The sequence below is a fragment of the Plectropomus leopardus genome, chromosome 9 (assembly GCF_008729295.1).
Source record: "Plectropomus leopardus isolate mb chromosome 9, YSFRI_Pleo_2.0, whole genome shotgun sequence".
In the NCBI taxonomy this organism is placed as follows: domain Eukaryota; kingdom Metazoa; phylum Chordata; class Actinopteri; order Perciformes; family Serranidae; genus Plectropomus; species Plectropomus leopardus.
Window position 1 is genome coordinate 9,710,102 of NC_056471.1, and position 16,589 is coordinate 9,726,690.

At 42.0% G+C, this 16,589-nt stretch overlaps 1 protein-coding gene across 3 annotated transcripts in view; it reads left to right on the top strand.

Annotated features, from left to right (window-relative positions):
- Window positions 1–16,589, top strand: part of LOC121948278 (spermatogenesis-associated protein 13-like) — a 55,238-nt gene that overhangs the window by 22,447 nt on the left and 16,202 nt on the right. For 2 of the 3 annotated variants that reach the window (XM_042493629.1, XM_042493631.1), the window contains 5 exons: window positions 9,269–9,448; window positions 10,127–10,216; window positions 11,369–11,569; window positions 15,369–15,548; window positions 15,919–16,151. In XM_042493629.1, coding sequence (XP_042349563.1) covers window positions 9,269–9,448; window positions 10,127–10,216; window positions 11,369–11,569; window positions 15,369–15,548; window positions 15,919–16,151 — 884 coding nt within the window. The remainder of the gene's footprint in view (window positions 1–9,268; window positions 9,449–10,126; window positions 10,217–11,368; window positions 11,570–15,368; window positions 15,549–15,918; window positions 16,152–16,589) is intronic. The other variant, XM_042493630.1, reaches the window with a different exon arrangement.

A 16,589-nucleotide genomic window follows, 5' to 3' on the forward strand; every position in this document is an offset into this window, starting at 1 on the left:
CTTCCAACCATGTTTTTTTTTGTACCTTTATTTGTTTAACATAGGTTTTTTTGAGCCCCGTGCTTTATTTCAGATTATGTCGTGCTCTGTATTTACACAGTTACACACCTTCCAATCTGGATGTTGCCTCTTGCAAACACAGTCTGATCTGTGGCATTCTGAGCAGCTCTACTAGTGCAGTTTGAGGTTAACCGGGTTGCTCAAGGGCACCTCAGCGGTGGTAATGAGGTCGGGACACTCAAAAAGCAGTTGAAATCCACAGTGCAAAAAATAGGTTATGACATCTTGCTGGCCCACCCACCCACACTGCGTGTTAGGACATTCCCCTACATATGTTTGAAGTGAATAAATCCAGCTTTGTGTGTCCTTGCATTAGCATACACAGTTAATTATTATTAAAATGTATCCACAAAAGGCTTAGAACGTACTTGATCCTAGTCTCATTATAATACACAGAGGGTCTAGTTATTAAATTAAATGGAACATTAACTGATTTTACACAATATCAGGATCACAAGTTGCAAGGAGTACCACTCAGCCTGTAAAACAGATACAAGTCTTCTGTGAGTCTGGAGGAGCTTTATCAAGTCTGATGATGTCATCAGGGTAGGGATGACACATTTTTAACAGACAGCCTGTTGGGGGTGTGGAGTTTGAAGGATGTGAATGTTTACAAATACAGAAGGGCTAACAGAAATTTGTTATCATATTTGATCGTAATAGGTTAAAAAATACAGAAGTTGTAGCATAACTGTAACCATAAGCATCGATGATGTTACTTCGACCTTCTTATTTCTAGAAAAGGTTTCTACATCAGCAGAAACCCCTTGATGCTGTCAGAGAAAGAGTACTAAGCTTAAAAGAACCTACTAAGCTACTGCTGTAAAGTTTCTGTATTCTTTATGCTTTTAAGTGCCTGCATTGGGGATTGAGAAAGTCAGATTTTAACATTATTGCAATGCAGATTTCCTCCTCTTTCTATTTCTTGACATTTTAACATTTCAAAGTATGCAGTGGTGGATGAAGTACCTAAAAGCTGTCCTTGAGTGAAAGTACAGATATCGAGTTTGGTAGAAGTTAAAGTAATTATATGATGTATAAGTAACTTTATGATATTATACGTACGTAAATATTGAAAGTAAAAGTAAAGGTAAATGCTGATGAAAATAATAAGCAAGCAGTCAGAATTTTGAGAATTATGAGGGTAATACACCACCTTAAAAATGGAGCCTATAATATACTTGAAGAAAAGCAGGGTCTCTTTTTTTTTTTTACAACTTAAAGGATTTAAAGAACAAAATCTAGTTTTTCCTTTCTTCCCATTTCTTCATTCCTTCCTCCCTTCCTTCCCTGTTTTGTAGTTACTAAAATGTGTAGGGGAAATGCAGTGAAGTAAAATTAGACATTTTTTTAGCATATGTAGTGGAGTAAAAGTGAAAGATAACAGAAATATAAAAACTCAACTTAAGTGCAGATATGCCCCCAAAACACTTAAGTACTTTCAAAAAAAGTATAGTCACTTCATTATTACACCACAGAAAGCATTTTACTGGAAAATGTAAATGAAAGGCAGAGCTGCTTTGTTTTGACTCTTGGCTTCATCACACTCTGTTTAACATGAAAAAGAATGTGAATTTGAGTGGGACTATTTTATAAATGAAGCATCAGTCAGGTAGTTATCCTTCTGTTGTGATATGATAGTTTGATCTTTTTTAAAAAAAAATCTGTTTTAGTAATTGCATTTTTGATCATGCAGATGCACTCTTGATGGCACCCTCCAAGTGGCAGCTGCTTGCATCAGTGATGTAGTTCGGCAGGATGGTAGCCTAATGCAGGGTGTAAATGTGGTTGATTATCAGATCAACTGGGCATACTGTATCTGATTGATGCGTGGCCGCAGACAAATTGGCAGAAAAGGCTGACATTACGCCAATAAAATTATAAGATGGTGATCACTTTGAGGAACGTGCATCCATTATTCTGACATTTATCCTCCCTCATCACGGACTGTTAATGATAAGTGATAAATCACCACGGCACGGTGATATTTTTAGATGGGGTGGGAGATGAATGAGGTTATGATTCTGGCCTCTGTGGTCGATGTAGTGAGCGAGGGGCTGGCTGTGCCCCTCCCCCCGACTGTAGGTGATGGCTGAAGCCGGTAGTCTGGCAGTGGAGCTCTGATCAGGATTAATCCAGGACCGCCTCTCAGCCTCACAGCCCATCTCTCTGGTCCCCACTCACCGGAAGGCAGCTCGGCAGCTGCGACCAGCCTGCGCACAGCCTCTCTGTTGTTTGCTTTGAGAATCTATTGGCCTGAGAGTCGGTCGGTTTAGGGGAAGAGGCGAAGCACCGGCAGGTGTTGACTAGCGGGGAGAAATCGCGGTGCAGACTGATGACGATGATGATGGTGAGGAATGATGCATCTCTTCCCGTGCCTTTATGAATTACATCGCGTATTGTGAAGAGGCGTAGGGGCATCCTTTCTTCTTCTTCTTCTTCTTCATTTCTTGCCTAACTGTAATGGTGGATATCTCGGTGGCTTTGAGGCTACGTGTCTAGACGGGGGAGAGCTGAATAACGCCCGTCACTGAGAGCGCATCTCAGCATCGGCCCGCAGCGCTGCGCCATGGCCTTGGATGTCCAGACTTGCGCGGTGTTTACGGTGATCGCGGTTCTGGTGCTTGTGAACGTGCTGTTGATGTTCATCCTCGGTACTCGTTAATGGATCTGCGCTTGGGGCCCGGTTCGCAGCGCAGCGCACTTTCTCACAGGAGAGGAGAGAAAGGCAGTGCGCGTTGGTCGAGAGCGGGGACACCCGGCGCTCCATCACGGCTACGCGTTGAAATGAATGACGTTGGTACAACATAATGTATTTCTGTTACCCCCCCTCCCCAATCCTTCGTTATGTCTTGTGTCCTCTCACCGTTTGTGATAGCTAGTGTTGTCTGGTGGTGGTCGTAGTTGTGCGGATACAGATCTGTGATGCTCTTACCTTTTCTGTGGTGACTGGAAATTCATATCCCCCGCATATAAACATGTCCCCCCCTTCCTACGTCGCTCTCCCTCTCTCCTCCATGTTGTATTTTGTGGATTTGCGCATGGAATAATTTTATTCTATAACAATTCCCTTTTAGATGAGAAAATTAACGTGATGGTCTCTTTTTTCTGACAACAACCCACTGCTGCGTCAGGACTTGTTTTGCTATTGTGATCCACTGTAGCCACATCCACAATATGGCAGCTGAGAGCTGAGCAGTGAGTGATCTCAGCAATGAAGTAAATGTGATATTTGTGGCAAATAGCGGTGCAAGTGAGAGGTTTGTGCTGCTGATCATAGACTCTAGAGGATCATTGTAATCTCAGCTGAACAGTAACCAATAGCAGGCAGGGCTAGGCCTAATAAAGGAGGGCCTCCGTCACTCCAGGTTTCCCCCATTTTAGATGCAGCTAAACTCAGCTCCCATTTCATAGCCCACAATATTCACATTTCTCCAGTTTGCAACATTTCAAGGTGGCACCTGTTTCTGAAGCCTACACATTATTACACCTGGCCACTTAATAGGTACTAATAAAAAATGAATCAGTATGTGTGCATATTTCTTACAGATGAAATCCTTGCAAGTGAAAAGGCATGTCAGGTGGAGTTAAAAACTGCCCTTTTTTTTGCCCCCACATGCAGTGGCATAATCTAATAAAGAATTGGAGGCAGGTGTCATGAATGTTGAATGAATGTCAGAAATAGATATGCTAAAAGCCTATCCCACAGCAGTCCATGACAGTCCTATAAATAGGGATGGTAGGCAGGCTTTTTTTAAAAAAAAAAAAAAAAGATACTGTATGTGCTCTCTCACACTCAAGGCTAAGTGCCGTGTGTTTTTTGTGTGTCTCTAGTTAAGTGGTAAATGTTGTTCTGTAGGTGCAGAAGGAAGTGATTGGTGCCCATGTATTATGAACACAGAAACCTCCATCACATGCTGAGGCATGTGGGCTGGTGTTTTCATCACTGTGGCACAAGGCATAAACATCCTTCCTGGAGGGGACCCCCACAGGACTGTAAATATAGCATCCTAATATTGTACACCGCAGTGGCTCAGGTGGCTGGCTAGTGTTAACACAGTGCTACTTACAGATGTTCACATGTAAGCACGTGAGCACGCTAAGCTGCATGTATGTGAGCGTGTGTGAGATAGTCTTGGGTGGGTGTTATCTGTAGTTCCTCTTTGAATCTGAGTCGTGCACACGTCCCAAGTGTTCACACATTTGTACTCCCTCCAGGGCAGGTGCCTTCTAATAGAGCACTGTTAAATGCTGTGCAGTCAGAAGTGTCAGTGCGCGGATGGTGTGTGCGAGTAAGACAACATTGTGTGTGTGTGTGTGTGTGAGGATGTGAGTGTATTTCTCACCGGTTTTAGGCAGAGCATCTTTGATTGGCTCCCAGACTCAGGGTATAAGTGTATTACATAAGAGGGTTGGCAGACACAGGGAGGACGGACCGCGAGACTCACTCAGTGCGTCGGAAAGAGAAGCCTCTTTCTGGAATACAGCACCTTGTTACTCGACATCGCAGGCTCAGCTCTTGCGGAGGACCATCACCTCGACCGCTTCCAAAAGAGATTTAATTATCATGATTGTATGAACCGGACTTCTCCATGCATACACTCTCTGAACAGTTTCATGCCACAAACATGGTAAGGCTGGCTTAAGGCGTGTGTGTCTGCTTGTGTGTGTGTGTGTGTGTGTGTGTGTGTGTGTGTGTGTGTGTGTGTGCGCGCGCGCGCGCATGTGTGCACGCGCGCGCATGTGTGCACGCGCTCAGGGATGCTGTAGGTGCTTTGGTGCAGATGTGCTATGGCTAGAGATAGAGGAGGATGTTGGAATGCAGTGGAGCTGCCAGTGCAGTGAATGCTGATGTGTTGTGCTGCAAAGATGATATAAGCGAGGGAATGGGCTTTCTTTCTGTTTCATTGTCAGTCTCCATGTCTGTGGTTGAACATGAAACAGAAAGCATTGTCATATATGTCCACATATAGGGACCGATTCTTCTGCTTTCATTTGCATTGACCTAAATACAGGTTTTGCGGTTTAAAGGCGGCAGTTTCGCCCTCTGATCTTTGATGTTGTAACTGCAGTGTAACCATAATGATTACATAGGTCATTCCAGCTGATAGGCACACAGGTAATGATGAGTATTGTGGCAAGACTTGTCTGTGTTTGTGTGTTTACTGTATTAGATCAAGCTAGGTGTGAGGATTGTGCCAAGGCAGGAATTGGGAAGATTGATTATGTAATGCTTTTTAATTTATTCAGACATGTAGAGGGGGAAAAAAGGATGCAATGTATTGGAGAGGGCAGTGCTGATCTCATTAGGGAGATGGAGGGATGAGGGGAAGGAGAGGACTGAGAAGGGAGGAACATTGGCTGTGAATGGATCTCTATCTATCTCTCCTTCACTCTTTCCGTCTGTTGGCTATATTACAGCAGATTGATGGGGACTGGAGAGATTGTGCTTGGAGTGAATGGGGCTGAAAATGGAGTGGTCTTGGTGGGTGTGGAGGGGGGGTGGATTAGCAAAAGCAGACATTACAGTAAGGGAGCAAGAAGCAGGACTGACCTCAGTGCCAAGGCTCATCTGCTCTGTGGGTTTCAGGCAGAGGTCCTAAAGTCAGATGGTGGTGGTAACGTTGGGCTGATTTGGCTTCCTGTGTTGTTGTTTTTTAAACTGTCCAATAGTCCAATGAATGATTTAAATCCCTTTTCCTGAATCAACAGAGATTTTTAAAATCTTTTTGAGTACTATCCATTGGTGCTGTTTCCATGGCAGCGTGACACATGTTTTTGCGGTAATCCTCCTCTCTTCCTGTAGTGGAGAGCTTTGAGATATAGGCTAGATCTATTGTTACCCCGGCTCCCAGCCCCTATGTGATACCGGATTGAATCAGCCTTCTCAATGACATCTTTGATCTAAATCCTGCACACACCGGCCTACACCATGTACTTTCTAAAACTGACATGACAACCATCAGGTAACTGGATTCTCTGACATGATTAGTTTGTCATTTTAATATTTAAAGACAGAGTGCAGCTATTCAGTGGCCACTCTTTCTGTGTCTCCCCTTATAGACACACTCCTAAATTTGGAAATATTCTGGTGCACCCTGAAGTGTCCTTGCCTTGTCCCATCATCTTGTCAATATCAGTGAAGCATCCTCATCTGTCGCCATGACGACGGCCATTCTTTCCCTTACAGGCATGGACGTCCCTCCCTGTGTTCACTCCTAGGCCCTGATTGGCTTATATCCCCCGTAGCTGTCTCAGTAAACCATCAGGGAAGTAAGCTTGTCTACAGGTTGAAGGGGCAACGTAGCTGCTGAGTCTGAGAGCTTTAATCCTCGCGGGGGGTTCTGATGAATACAAACAAACACACACACACATACACAATCTGCTGCTTCTCATGGACCGTCTTACAAACGCACTGCATCAGCATATAGGTGGAATAGCATATTTGTGCAGGAGTGATGGGGTGCATTTTAAAAGGTTTTCCTATCTGGGGATTCCATTTTATAAGAGGCAGGGAAATGTTAAAGGATTGAAGGAAAAATAACAAGCTCCACTTAGAAAGTAACAGTAGCTCAGTATCAAAGGGATAATTTGCCGATTTTCAACAAGTTTGGATCAAAACAATGTGGGTAGTATGTGTAAATGAAATGTGGTAGACTAGATATCCCTCCTTCACCCCAGTGAAACTCCACAAATTGGTGCAAAACACATCATATGGCAGAGTTTCACTGGCTCTCGGGCTGTTGCTTGAATACAGACTGTACTTACCCGTTTTCATATTGCCTGCTACCCATGCTGCCACTGCAGACACAAAGAATATAGAAGTAAACCAAGAGACACATTTGCCCAGCCCCCCCCCCCCCCCCCCCACCTCAAATGCAGACCAAAATCCAATTAAACGGTAAAACTAGGCGGCGCTGATCGAATATACATCAAGATTATTGTCACAGCACTGCCAATTTCTTGCCTAAAATGGTCTTAGAAAACACGGTTTAGTGCAGTGCGTCACTGTATAGGGAGAGTTTGTGAACAGGAAGGCAGCGCCATACTGCTTCCTGCACAGTGAAATGTGGGCCAAAATAAACTTAGATCAGAACTAAACAGTGCTGATCAAATATATAGCACAATTCTGTAACCGAGTTGCATATCTCTCGCTTCAAATTTATGCAGTAACATGTTTTAGTGCACTGTTTAACAATTATACAAGATTGTTTCATGCTGGCCGGCCACCTTTGATTTGTCTAAATCACCTGTCAGTGGGAGCATTTTGAGATCCCAGGAAGAGTCCTAAAACTTTGGAATCCTTCAGCATTTGAGCTTTTTTTAAAAAAAAGGGTTATTTGCTAGAAGCCTGAAATAAGGTCTGTAGTAAATACAAGCCAAAGAGAATTTCACTTTTTTTTTCACTTTTTTTTAAGTATGTAAAATACATCAGTAAATACCCCACTCGCAAACTTGAAGCTTATATGTGTCTTTAAAAAAAAAAAATTCTAACAAGTGGTGGAATGTGATTACAGAACATTGTCACGCTGAAAGCAGCTTTGCGGCCTTGTAGCAGTGGCAACGCAACCGTAGTGTAGGTAATTTTAGTTTAGCAATAGCTTTTTACTTAGGGCGAGTGCATTCAGGCTTTAAAATCCTGAAAGTGGTGTTCATTTGTGAAGATTATTTTGCTGAACAAAACGTGTAAGTATCATAAACATTTTGTTTATCACAAAGCTTATTTTTGGCAGTAATCAAACATCCAGTGCAAAAATTCATGGCATTTTGCACTGGGGCGATGTTAGCTTCCAGATCATCTATGGGGCACTCTATTGGTCTAGTGCAGTGCAGTTCATTCTGTTTTTTCTCTGTTTTCTCTGGTCATCTAGCAGTCATTTAAAAAGTATTTGTGCCTTTTTACGGCGTAGACTTCCTAGCTTATTAAAGGACCACCTTTCTAGAAGTGAAATACTTCTTTAATATGCAGAAGCCTTAATGCAAGTAAAGAACTAATTTCACGTCCATCCATGTGACATCCCTGTCTCTAGGCCTTTGATAACTCCTTACCTAGAGCCTAAGCAGCTCCTGTCAGGCTTGGTTAGCGCTGGCTGCTCTGCCCACAGCCCCAGGGACTGGATGCATGGTTAGCTCTGGACTGGAGAATGCTGATGAACACTACTTTGGAGAGAACAATTGGAACAAACAGTTGGAGCTCTGCCACAGATGCATACAGGGTTTTAATGCATGTGAAGTTAAAAGTGTGGCTGCACGCGTGCGTATGTGTGTTTGTGCTCAACTCAAGGCAACAAAGCCAAGTCCTCAGGGTGATGGATGATGAGGCTGTTTGGTAGATGGATGATGTCAGACCCAGGTCCTTCTCAGGAACATTGTCCGTTTTCTCTTGTCCTTTAATGAGAACAACCTTTAGCCTCTCCAGATCCCCTAAAGAATACTGATCACCTGACAGGCTCTTGTGCTGTTACACTCTACAGCACGATGCGTGCCCACAAAAACAATGCTCAGTTCATGTACATGCACAGCAGTTGTACAATTTAAACCGTTATTTTCAGTGTCGCATAATGTCCACATTATTTATTCATGATGCTAAAATCAATAGAAAAGATTTGATGAGTCATCCTTCCATGTTTTGTCAAAGACTGCTGCTGATAAAATAACAAGCTCTGGTGACGGCATGAAGGAAGGGAGATTATCCCTTCACATTTGTTTGCTCCTCAGCATTTATATTACATTAACACATGTAATTATTCTAATGTCATAATGGGCCAATTACCATCCCTGTGTGGAGACTGGTGCTGTGCTTCTGAACACTGTGTTGTTTCTCCACTAATGGCTCTGCCTTTTTTTTGTGTTGTCGCATTTTGTTGTGTTGTACTGTGGTCTGTGTCGGCTATTGTGTTGTTCTATTTGCAATCCCTAAGCTGCCAGTGGGCCCTGGCTTTGAGGGTGTGTATTTGCATCCATTAGTAATCTGAGTGGGTTTAACAACAAGGATTCACACAAATCGAGGCCAAAATGAGGCTGAGTACTGAATTACAATCACTTTCAAATTTGATTTATATGCTATTTTAGGTCACGTGGACCCATATTTATTGGTCAGTGTCTGCAGTGCTCCTCATGCTGTTGTAGTGGTGTTTCCACAGCAGTGGCTCCACGTTATGAGAACAAAGCATAAGATATTGCCTGTCTCTCCCTCCGATTTCTCTAGTTGATAAGTGGAGGTTCAATCGTCAACGCTGAGGCGGTATGGGACCATGTGACCATGGCGGACCGGGAGTTGGCGTTTAAGGCCGGTGACGTCATCAAGGTGCTGGACGCCTCCAACAAGGACTGGTGGTGGGGCCAGATTGATGAGGAGGAAGGATGGTTCCCTGCCAGCTTTGTACGGGTGAGTTAGCTGCAGCCATGGCTGGCCAGCGACCATAGACACAACACACTCCCACACACACACAGCAATGGAGGCACATGAACATATGCACACAAGCTAATAAATACAAAGAGGAAGGTGCACATGCAGAAAAAGAGAACACACACGTTGATGTGCTCGCTTCACGCACGGATACACACTCTTGAATAATGCTTTATTTTGATAACACATAACACTCAAGAGATCAGAGAATAACTAGCTAAGGGCCTTTATTGTGTGTTCAGGGACAATAAAACAAAGATGCTGATGAGCCCCTTTTTTTAGTTTGGCATCAACTTCAGCTCCTACCCTTGAAATCCACTTAAATTTACAGCGTCCTACATCGTGCTTATATAATCTCACAAATATTTCAGCTCAACTAAACTTGACACAAAGGTCTGATGCAGCTACTGCATGTGATTCCATACTTTGTTTTTTTTGTTTTTTTTTTACTAAACTTATTGAAGAGAGAATTAGCATCCTTGTTGTAGGTGGAGGCTTTCCACAGCAGAGCACACACCCCTCCTCTCCCCAGACACTCCTCATGGCCATTTCCACCTTTCCACCCTTCCATAATCACTCCTGAGAGGGCAGGGCAGACAGGCTGACTGACTGTCAACCAAAAAGTATCTTTCTGTTCTGTCATTCTCTCTCTCCAAGGTGGAACCCCACCCTCCTCAGCCCCAAACAAAACAGGTTTTCTATATCAACCCCATAGCAACTCCACGGTTCCAAAACACCACGTCAAAGGTGCGTTTCCCAGCTTCATCTACCCATCCAGCCTGCCCGCCCACCCGCCCGCTCCAGTCTGTCCACGCAACGAACCCTCGACATTACCAAAACATTAACATGACGTTCTCACACCATTCTCAACGGGGTCGATAGAGAGGCAGAACTGATGAGTCAAAAGTAAAGTAATGTTTAATGTCTTCTTAATGGCCTGCACTCAAATTCTACAAATGTATTCACATAGAATTAGATGGATTCTGGAATTATTATTCCTTTTAACATTCATGGACATTTCTATTTTAAATATTGATTATTTTTTCAGTACTCCATTTACTATTGACTCTGACTATTCCTCAGTCTTAATGCTGCGCTACTAGTTCTCGTCCTGCAGTCAGTGCTCTACCACCCGTCACTCTGCTTGTCTGTGGCGCTGCATTTCTCATCTTGTGTTTGGCATTCTACCCGTCGGTTCTTTGATGTTCTCTTGGCAAACTGTGTGTCATCAGGTGTTGGCTGCTGGACATCTGAAACCACGCACACTTGGCCCTTTCTATGAGCGAGAGTTGAATACTCTTATGTATGTGGTTTTGTGTGTGTTGGTGAGTGCATGTGTGAGGAAATTGTGAGGTTGTGTGCGAGTGTATATGCATGCATATGTGCAGGGCAAGGATTTTTTTGAGTCACACACAGGGCCGAGGTTGGGCATTGCATACCCTCTGGGCACAAGTCTCAGAAAGAGGCTTATTTTAAACTCTGAAGGGTTTGGCAGTTTGTCCTTCGCCTTTCTGACATGCTGGAGGAACAGTTTCACTCACTGACCAAACTACCAGTGACCCTCTTAAAGAAGCTCTGTGTGTGTGAGGTGTGTGTTCATGCGTGTGTGTGTGTGTGTGTGTGTGTGTGTGTGTTTGCGTGTGTGTTTGCGTGTGTGTGTGTGTGTGTGTGTGTGTGTGTGTGTGTGTGTGTGTGTGTGTGTGTGTGCGCGTGCACATTCATGCTCATGAGAAGTAGTACCACTTAAATGGCAAAGATTTTGTAAATGAATACTTGAATGTATCTGTTTACTAACACTCTTTTCATCAGATTTATTCACTTAACACTTAACTGAGCATATTTCTTATTCAAGTGCATGTGTGTGTGGCTCTGTGTGTGTGTGAATGTGTTTGCACTCAGCTGTGGGTGAACCAGGAGGACGGTGGAGCGGAGCCGGCTGAGGGGACCAGCGAGGTGCAGAATGGGCACCTGGACCCAACCAATGACTGCCTGTGTCTGGGCTCGCCCCTCCAAAACCGCGACCAGATGAGAGCCAACGTCATCAATGAAATCATGAGCACAGAGAGACACTACATCAAACACCTCAAGGACATCTGTGAGGTACTAAACACGTGTACACATTCATCAGCGCGCACACACACACACACACACACACACACACACACACACATATGTACACGCTGCTGTAATACCAGAGAGACAATAAGAAAGGTAAATGAAAAAGGAGCTGAATTAACTGGAGCGTGTATGAGAGGAGAAGCAGCCTGTCTGATGCTACACAAGGGTCTAGTATGAATTCTTAACACTCCCACATTCACACTTGTATTAAAGCCATATTTTTTCTGTTGTTTTCAAAACAGTCCAAAAATAGTTCGTTTTTTTCCTTTTTTTTAGATATGAAGACACAATTTGTTGATTGTACACAGTGGTGGCAGCAGCCACACTCGGAGGGATCTAGTCCAGATTAAATTTGTCATTATATTATGATTCATGCTGGAGTGACAGGCTAGAAATCACACCTAATAAAATTAAACAAGAGCAGAGCCTTTTTTTTTTACATTTTTAGCATGGCAATTATAAAAACTCAAAATATGACATGTCCAGATTTAAATCTAAATCTAAAATACGGGCATATTATTTATAAACCAGCATTTAAAGTGCCCCTCGAGACCTGTTTTAAAGTACCAATACTAACATAGTTTTCCAACATAATAGTTAAAGCTCCAGTGTGTAGGATTTAGAGGAATACATTGGCAGAAATGGAATATGATTTTCATAACTATGTTTTCATTAGTGTATAATCACCTGAAACTAAGAATGGTTGCGTTTTCGTTAGAATGATCTGTTTATAGATAAGTAGCAGGTCCTCTACTACAGGGTCTACCTTGTGGTTCTACAGTAGTCCGGAACAAACAAACTGCTCTAGACAGGGCTATTTGCCTTTTCGTATTGGCAACCGTACATCTTACACATGGCACATGAGAAAAGTTTCAGTTAGTTACAACCTTTACCATTAGATGCCACCAAATCCTAAACACTGGACTTGGGCTGTAACAGATCTACTCTTTATGCCTCATTGAGAATTCTGGATCAGGCCTCTGCCCCTCCCACTACCACTGCTTGCACTAGGTTTAGCTTTCACTTTTTGCTTTCTCCAGTGCTGCTGGCGCTAGGTTGACCAGTAAAAGAGCAGTGTGCATTAAGATGGCTGGCGTTAATGTTAGAGGAAACATGTGGAGAGATTCAGCCATACGTTATTAAGACTCATTAAGACCCAGACTCAGATGACAAGTCCACCAAAATAGGCAACTTACAGATGTATCAGAATGGAGTAGTTAGCATCATTAATTTTTTACGTTGTTTGCTAGCTGGCAGTGGCTGACCCAGCTTTAGCAGTTCTGAAACTTGAAATAATATCTGCTAAGGTGGGATTTCGGTAGATGGTGAAACGTAGCTCAAAGGTCCAGGTTTACATCCAAAACACTTTACCACGTTTGCCTACAAACTTTCACTATGCTGACTCTGCTCTCTGTACTGAGCATCCTGCTCTGTGCTGGCAGATGTTTCTTTGCAGATGTTATAACAAAGACTGTTCCCTTGTCAATATGTTGCCCATATCAGACAGTGATTGGCTTTTATATTAGTGACGTACTTAATCTAGTTTTCCCGGCCTACGGTTGAAGTGCACAGATATTACCCCCTCAGCAGAGAAAACAACTCTCCAGAGACAAGCTTTGGACAATTACAAGTCAATACAGTCAAGGTCATTCATTTTAGGGGACATAAATATAAGAAAAACATATTATTGAGTGGAGGTGTTCTTCTTCTATATATATATTGAATAACTCCTAAATTCTGTGAACTCGTTTTGTCATTTAAAAAAAAAGTACATTGACAAAACAACTGTCGCTGTCTCTAGCTCAGTATGTATATGGGACTGGTGTTGCATGGCATAGTTGTAGTCTACTACGTAAGCTAATACGTGTGTGCATGTGCAGCACAGATACAGTATTTATTCTGTAAACAGTATTGTATATCAAGAAGCGTTTTCTTCTTTCTTTGTGAGTCTGAAAATAGCTAATAGTAACTGTCCTGGTCTTGATGATACAAACAAGATGTCAAGAGAAAGAAGTGCCACATAATCATTGGTTTAATAGAAACAAATATCTATGGGAATAGAAGATTACTGAGTTGTTGTATTATGTTAATGTGAACTGATAAATTGGTAGTAAGATTTCCAGATTATTATTTTTATTATTTCTGATTGAAAACAGACAATAGTTGTAATCGATTACTGTTACTGTTACCTTTCTAGCAAGAACAGTACAACATACTGTTAATTACAGTGGTTTCCTGCTGATACTGTAAAAGATACAGAGATAAACTAAGAGCAATGCAAGCTGGTTAAAGTAAGATTGCATTATTCTGTTTCTCATGTGAAGCAGTTATTTCTAAAATGTTGTTACTCACCAGCACAGCCGTTGCATCTGCGCTGCTTACACAGAGGTCATATCAGAATACAGAACAAAACACCTGCATCATGACTTTGGGTGGGCAAGATATCCCAGTGCAAATTTTTGCTTATCTCATCATCTTTCCCTAATCCTCTGCATACACCATTTGTTTGTATTGCGAGTGAAGTGTAATGTTTAAAAATAGTTGTAATAAAGCGTAAATTTCACCTTCTCACCTCTACACTTCATGCCTGTGGGAGGACCCAATATTTTCTAACTTTCAATAAACAAGCACAGGCAAGAAAAGGTAGTGGAAGAGTTTGATGTGCCTGAAAATAGATATAAAAAGGCAGGCAGAGGGGAAAACTATTTTCAAACTTTGTTCTATGTGTTGCTAAAAGTAAAGGGTTTTAGAATTTAAGGAAGATGCTGTTGAGTCTATGTGCACATTATGTCAAGATACCACTAAGCTGTTGATAATTTCCCGGCTCTTAATGGCACACTTCATGACCAAAGCTGCAACGATTAATTGGTTAGTTGTCAACTGTTTAATTAATCGCCAACTCATTTGACTCTTTTTTTTTTTTTAACTCAAACCCATTAAGGATCAAACATTTACTATTGCAGCTTCTTAAATGTGACTATTTTCTGTTTGCTGTACTCCTCTATGAGAGTTAACTGATTATCTTTGGGTTGTGGACAGAGCAAGACATCTGAGGACATCATCCTGGGGTTTGGGAAATGCTGATTTGACATTTTTCACCATTTTTGGGCATTTTATAGACCAAACAGCGATTACTTGAAAAAATATCTGACAGATTAATTGACAGAAAAAATAACCATTAGTTTAAGATCTGTCCATGATCATTCTGGTTATCAAGGAAGTAGAATCTAAGTGTCAAATACTAAATATATATATACACAATGATTTATTTAATCTTGCGTCATTGATTATTTTGGAAAGATACAAAACACTTGTCTTAAATTGAGGATACTCCATTTTAAAACAGAGCTCTAATTTTGATTATTTGCATCAAATGTGACTTTAAGGAACAAAACAAAAAGGCTTAGCATGTGTATTTCATAAACAGAGAAAACTATGGGTGGTGGAGTGTGAAATAGCAAAAACCTACCTCTTACAGAAAATCTTTTCCCAAAGTGCTGAGGCTTCAGGGCATTTAATTAACCACAAGAATTGGACTGACAAATTGAGGCCACAGTTTGACCTACACAAAATTGTTTTTGACTCTACAGAAGCTTCAGTGCCATAGTTCATTTTGATTCAAATGAGTTATATCTTAGGAATGACTTCACATGTTAATAACAAACAATTTTAAAAAATAGTGTTGAGATGTAAGAAGCTGTGGCCTACATTGTTCTTTTCTGAAGCTGTTTTTTTTTTACCATTCAAAGCCTCAAAGCAGCTGTAACCTATATTGTTGCAGGGCTACCTGCGCCAGTGCAGGAAGCGTGTGGACATGTTCAATGACGACCAGCTGAAGGTCATCTTTGGGAACATCGAGGACATCTACCGCTTCCAGATGGGCTTCGTTAGAGACTTGGAGAAACAGTACAACACAGAGGAACCCCACCTCTCTGAAATTGGCCCATGCTTTTTAGAACACGTGAGTTCAAAGTGTGTTTTCTTAAGTCCTTTTTTTAACACGCTGTGATAAAAACGTACAGATGCTGTCCAGCTGAGAGCAGCCATAATTGCTAATAATTTTGTTAGGCCTGTTATCTCAAATTATCTCGTTATCTTGTGATAATAGTTAAGTTGTGGAGATAATTAAGTCACCAGCAAACAGTTTATCTTGAGATAACGAGATAATTAAGTCATGATCTTGAGAAAACAGCTCTAATAAAAATTTTAGTAACCGGAGCTGCTCTTCTGTACACGTTGGCACTCTCTTCCCCCGCATGTTTTATTGAATAGAGGATTCATTACATCATTCCCTCTCTCATCATGTCTCTTTCTGCTCCTTTAATCTACAGCAAGATGGTTTTTGGATCTATTCAGAATACTGTAATAACCATTTGGATGCCTGTATGGAGCTGAGCAAACTGATGAGGGACGGCAGGTACCAGCACTTCTTCGAGGCCTGTCGCCTCCTCCAGCAAATGATTGACATTGCCATAGATGGCTTTCTGCTCACCCCTGTCCAGAAAATCTGCAAATATCCACTCCAGTTGGCTGAGCTTCTCAAATACACTGCGCAGGAGCACAGGTACTGTACTCTTTGGCCAAGGTCACATTTAATCTGCTGAATATGTTCCTTTATGATGGCAGTTTACTTGTTTCTAAAAAAGAAGGCATTACTGATGCATCATTGTGCTCCAGATGCATCATGTTGCAGTACGGCCATTGCAGGTGTTGGGTTTATTCTACTGACGCGGTGATTAGCCATGCATGAACTGAAACAAATGTCATTTTGCACTCTTTCACCAGCTTTCTGTGAATGTTGCAGAGGAAAACATTTCATCAAGGAAACTTAGTTGTGTTGAAAACGACAGTAATGCAATTCACAATCACATCAAATCATTTTCATGTCCGTAGAAACATCACATAAGACTGTGATATAAATAGATCATAGATTAAATATGAATTTGGGCTTTTGTTGGCACATACACGAGCGTCAACATTCCCCGCACACAGTGCATGCACA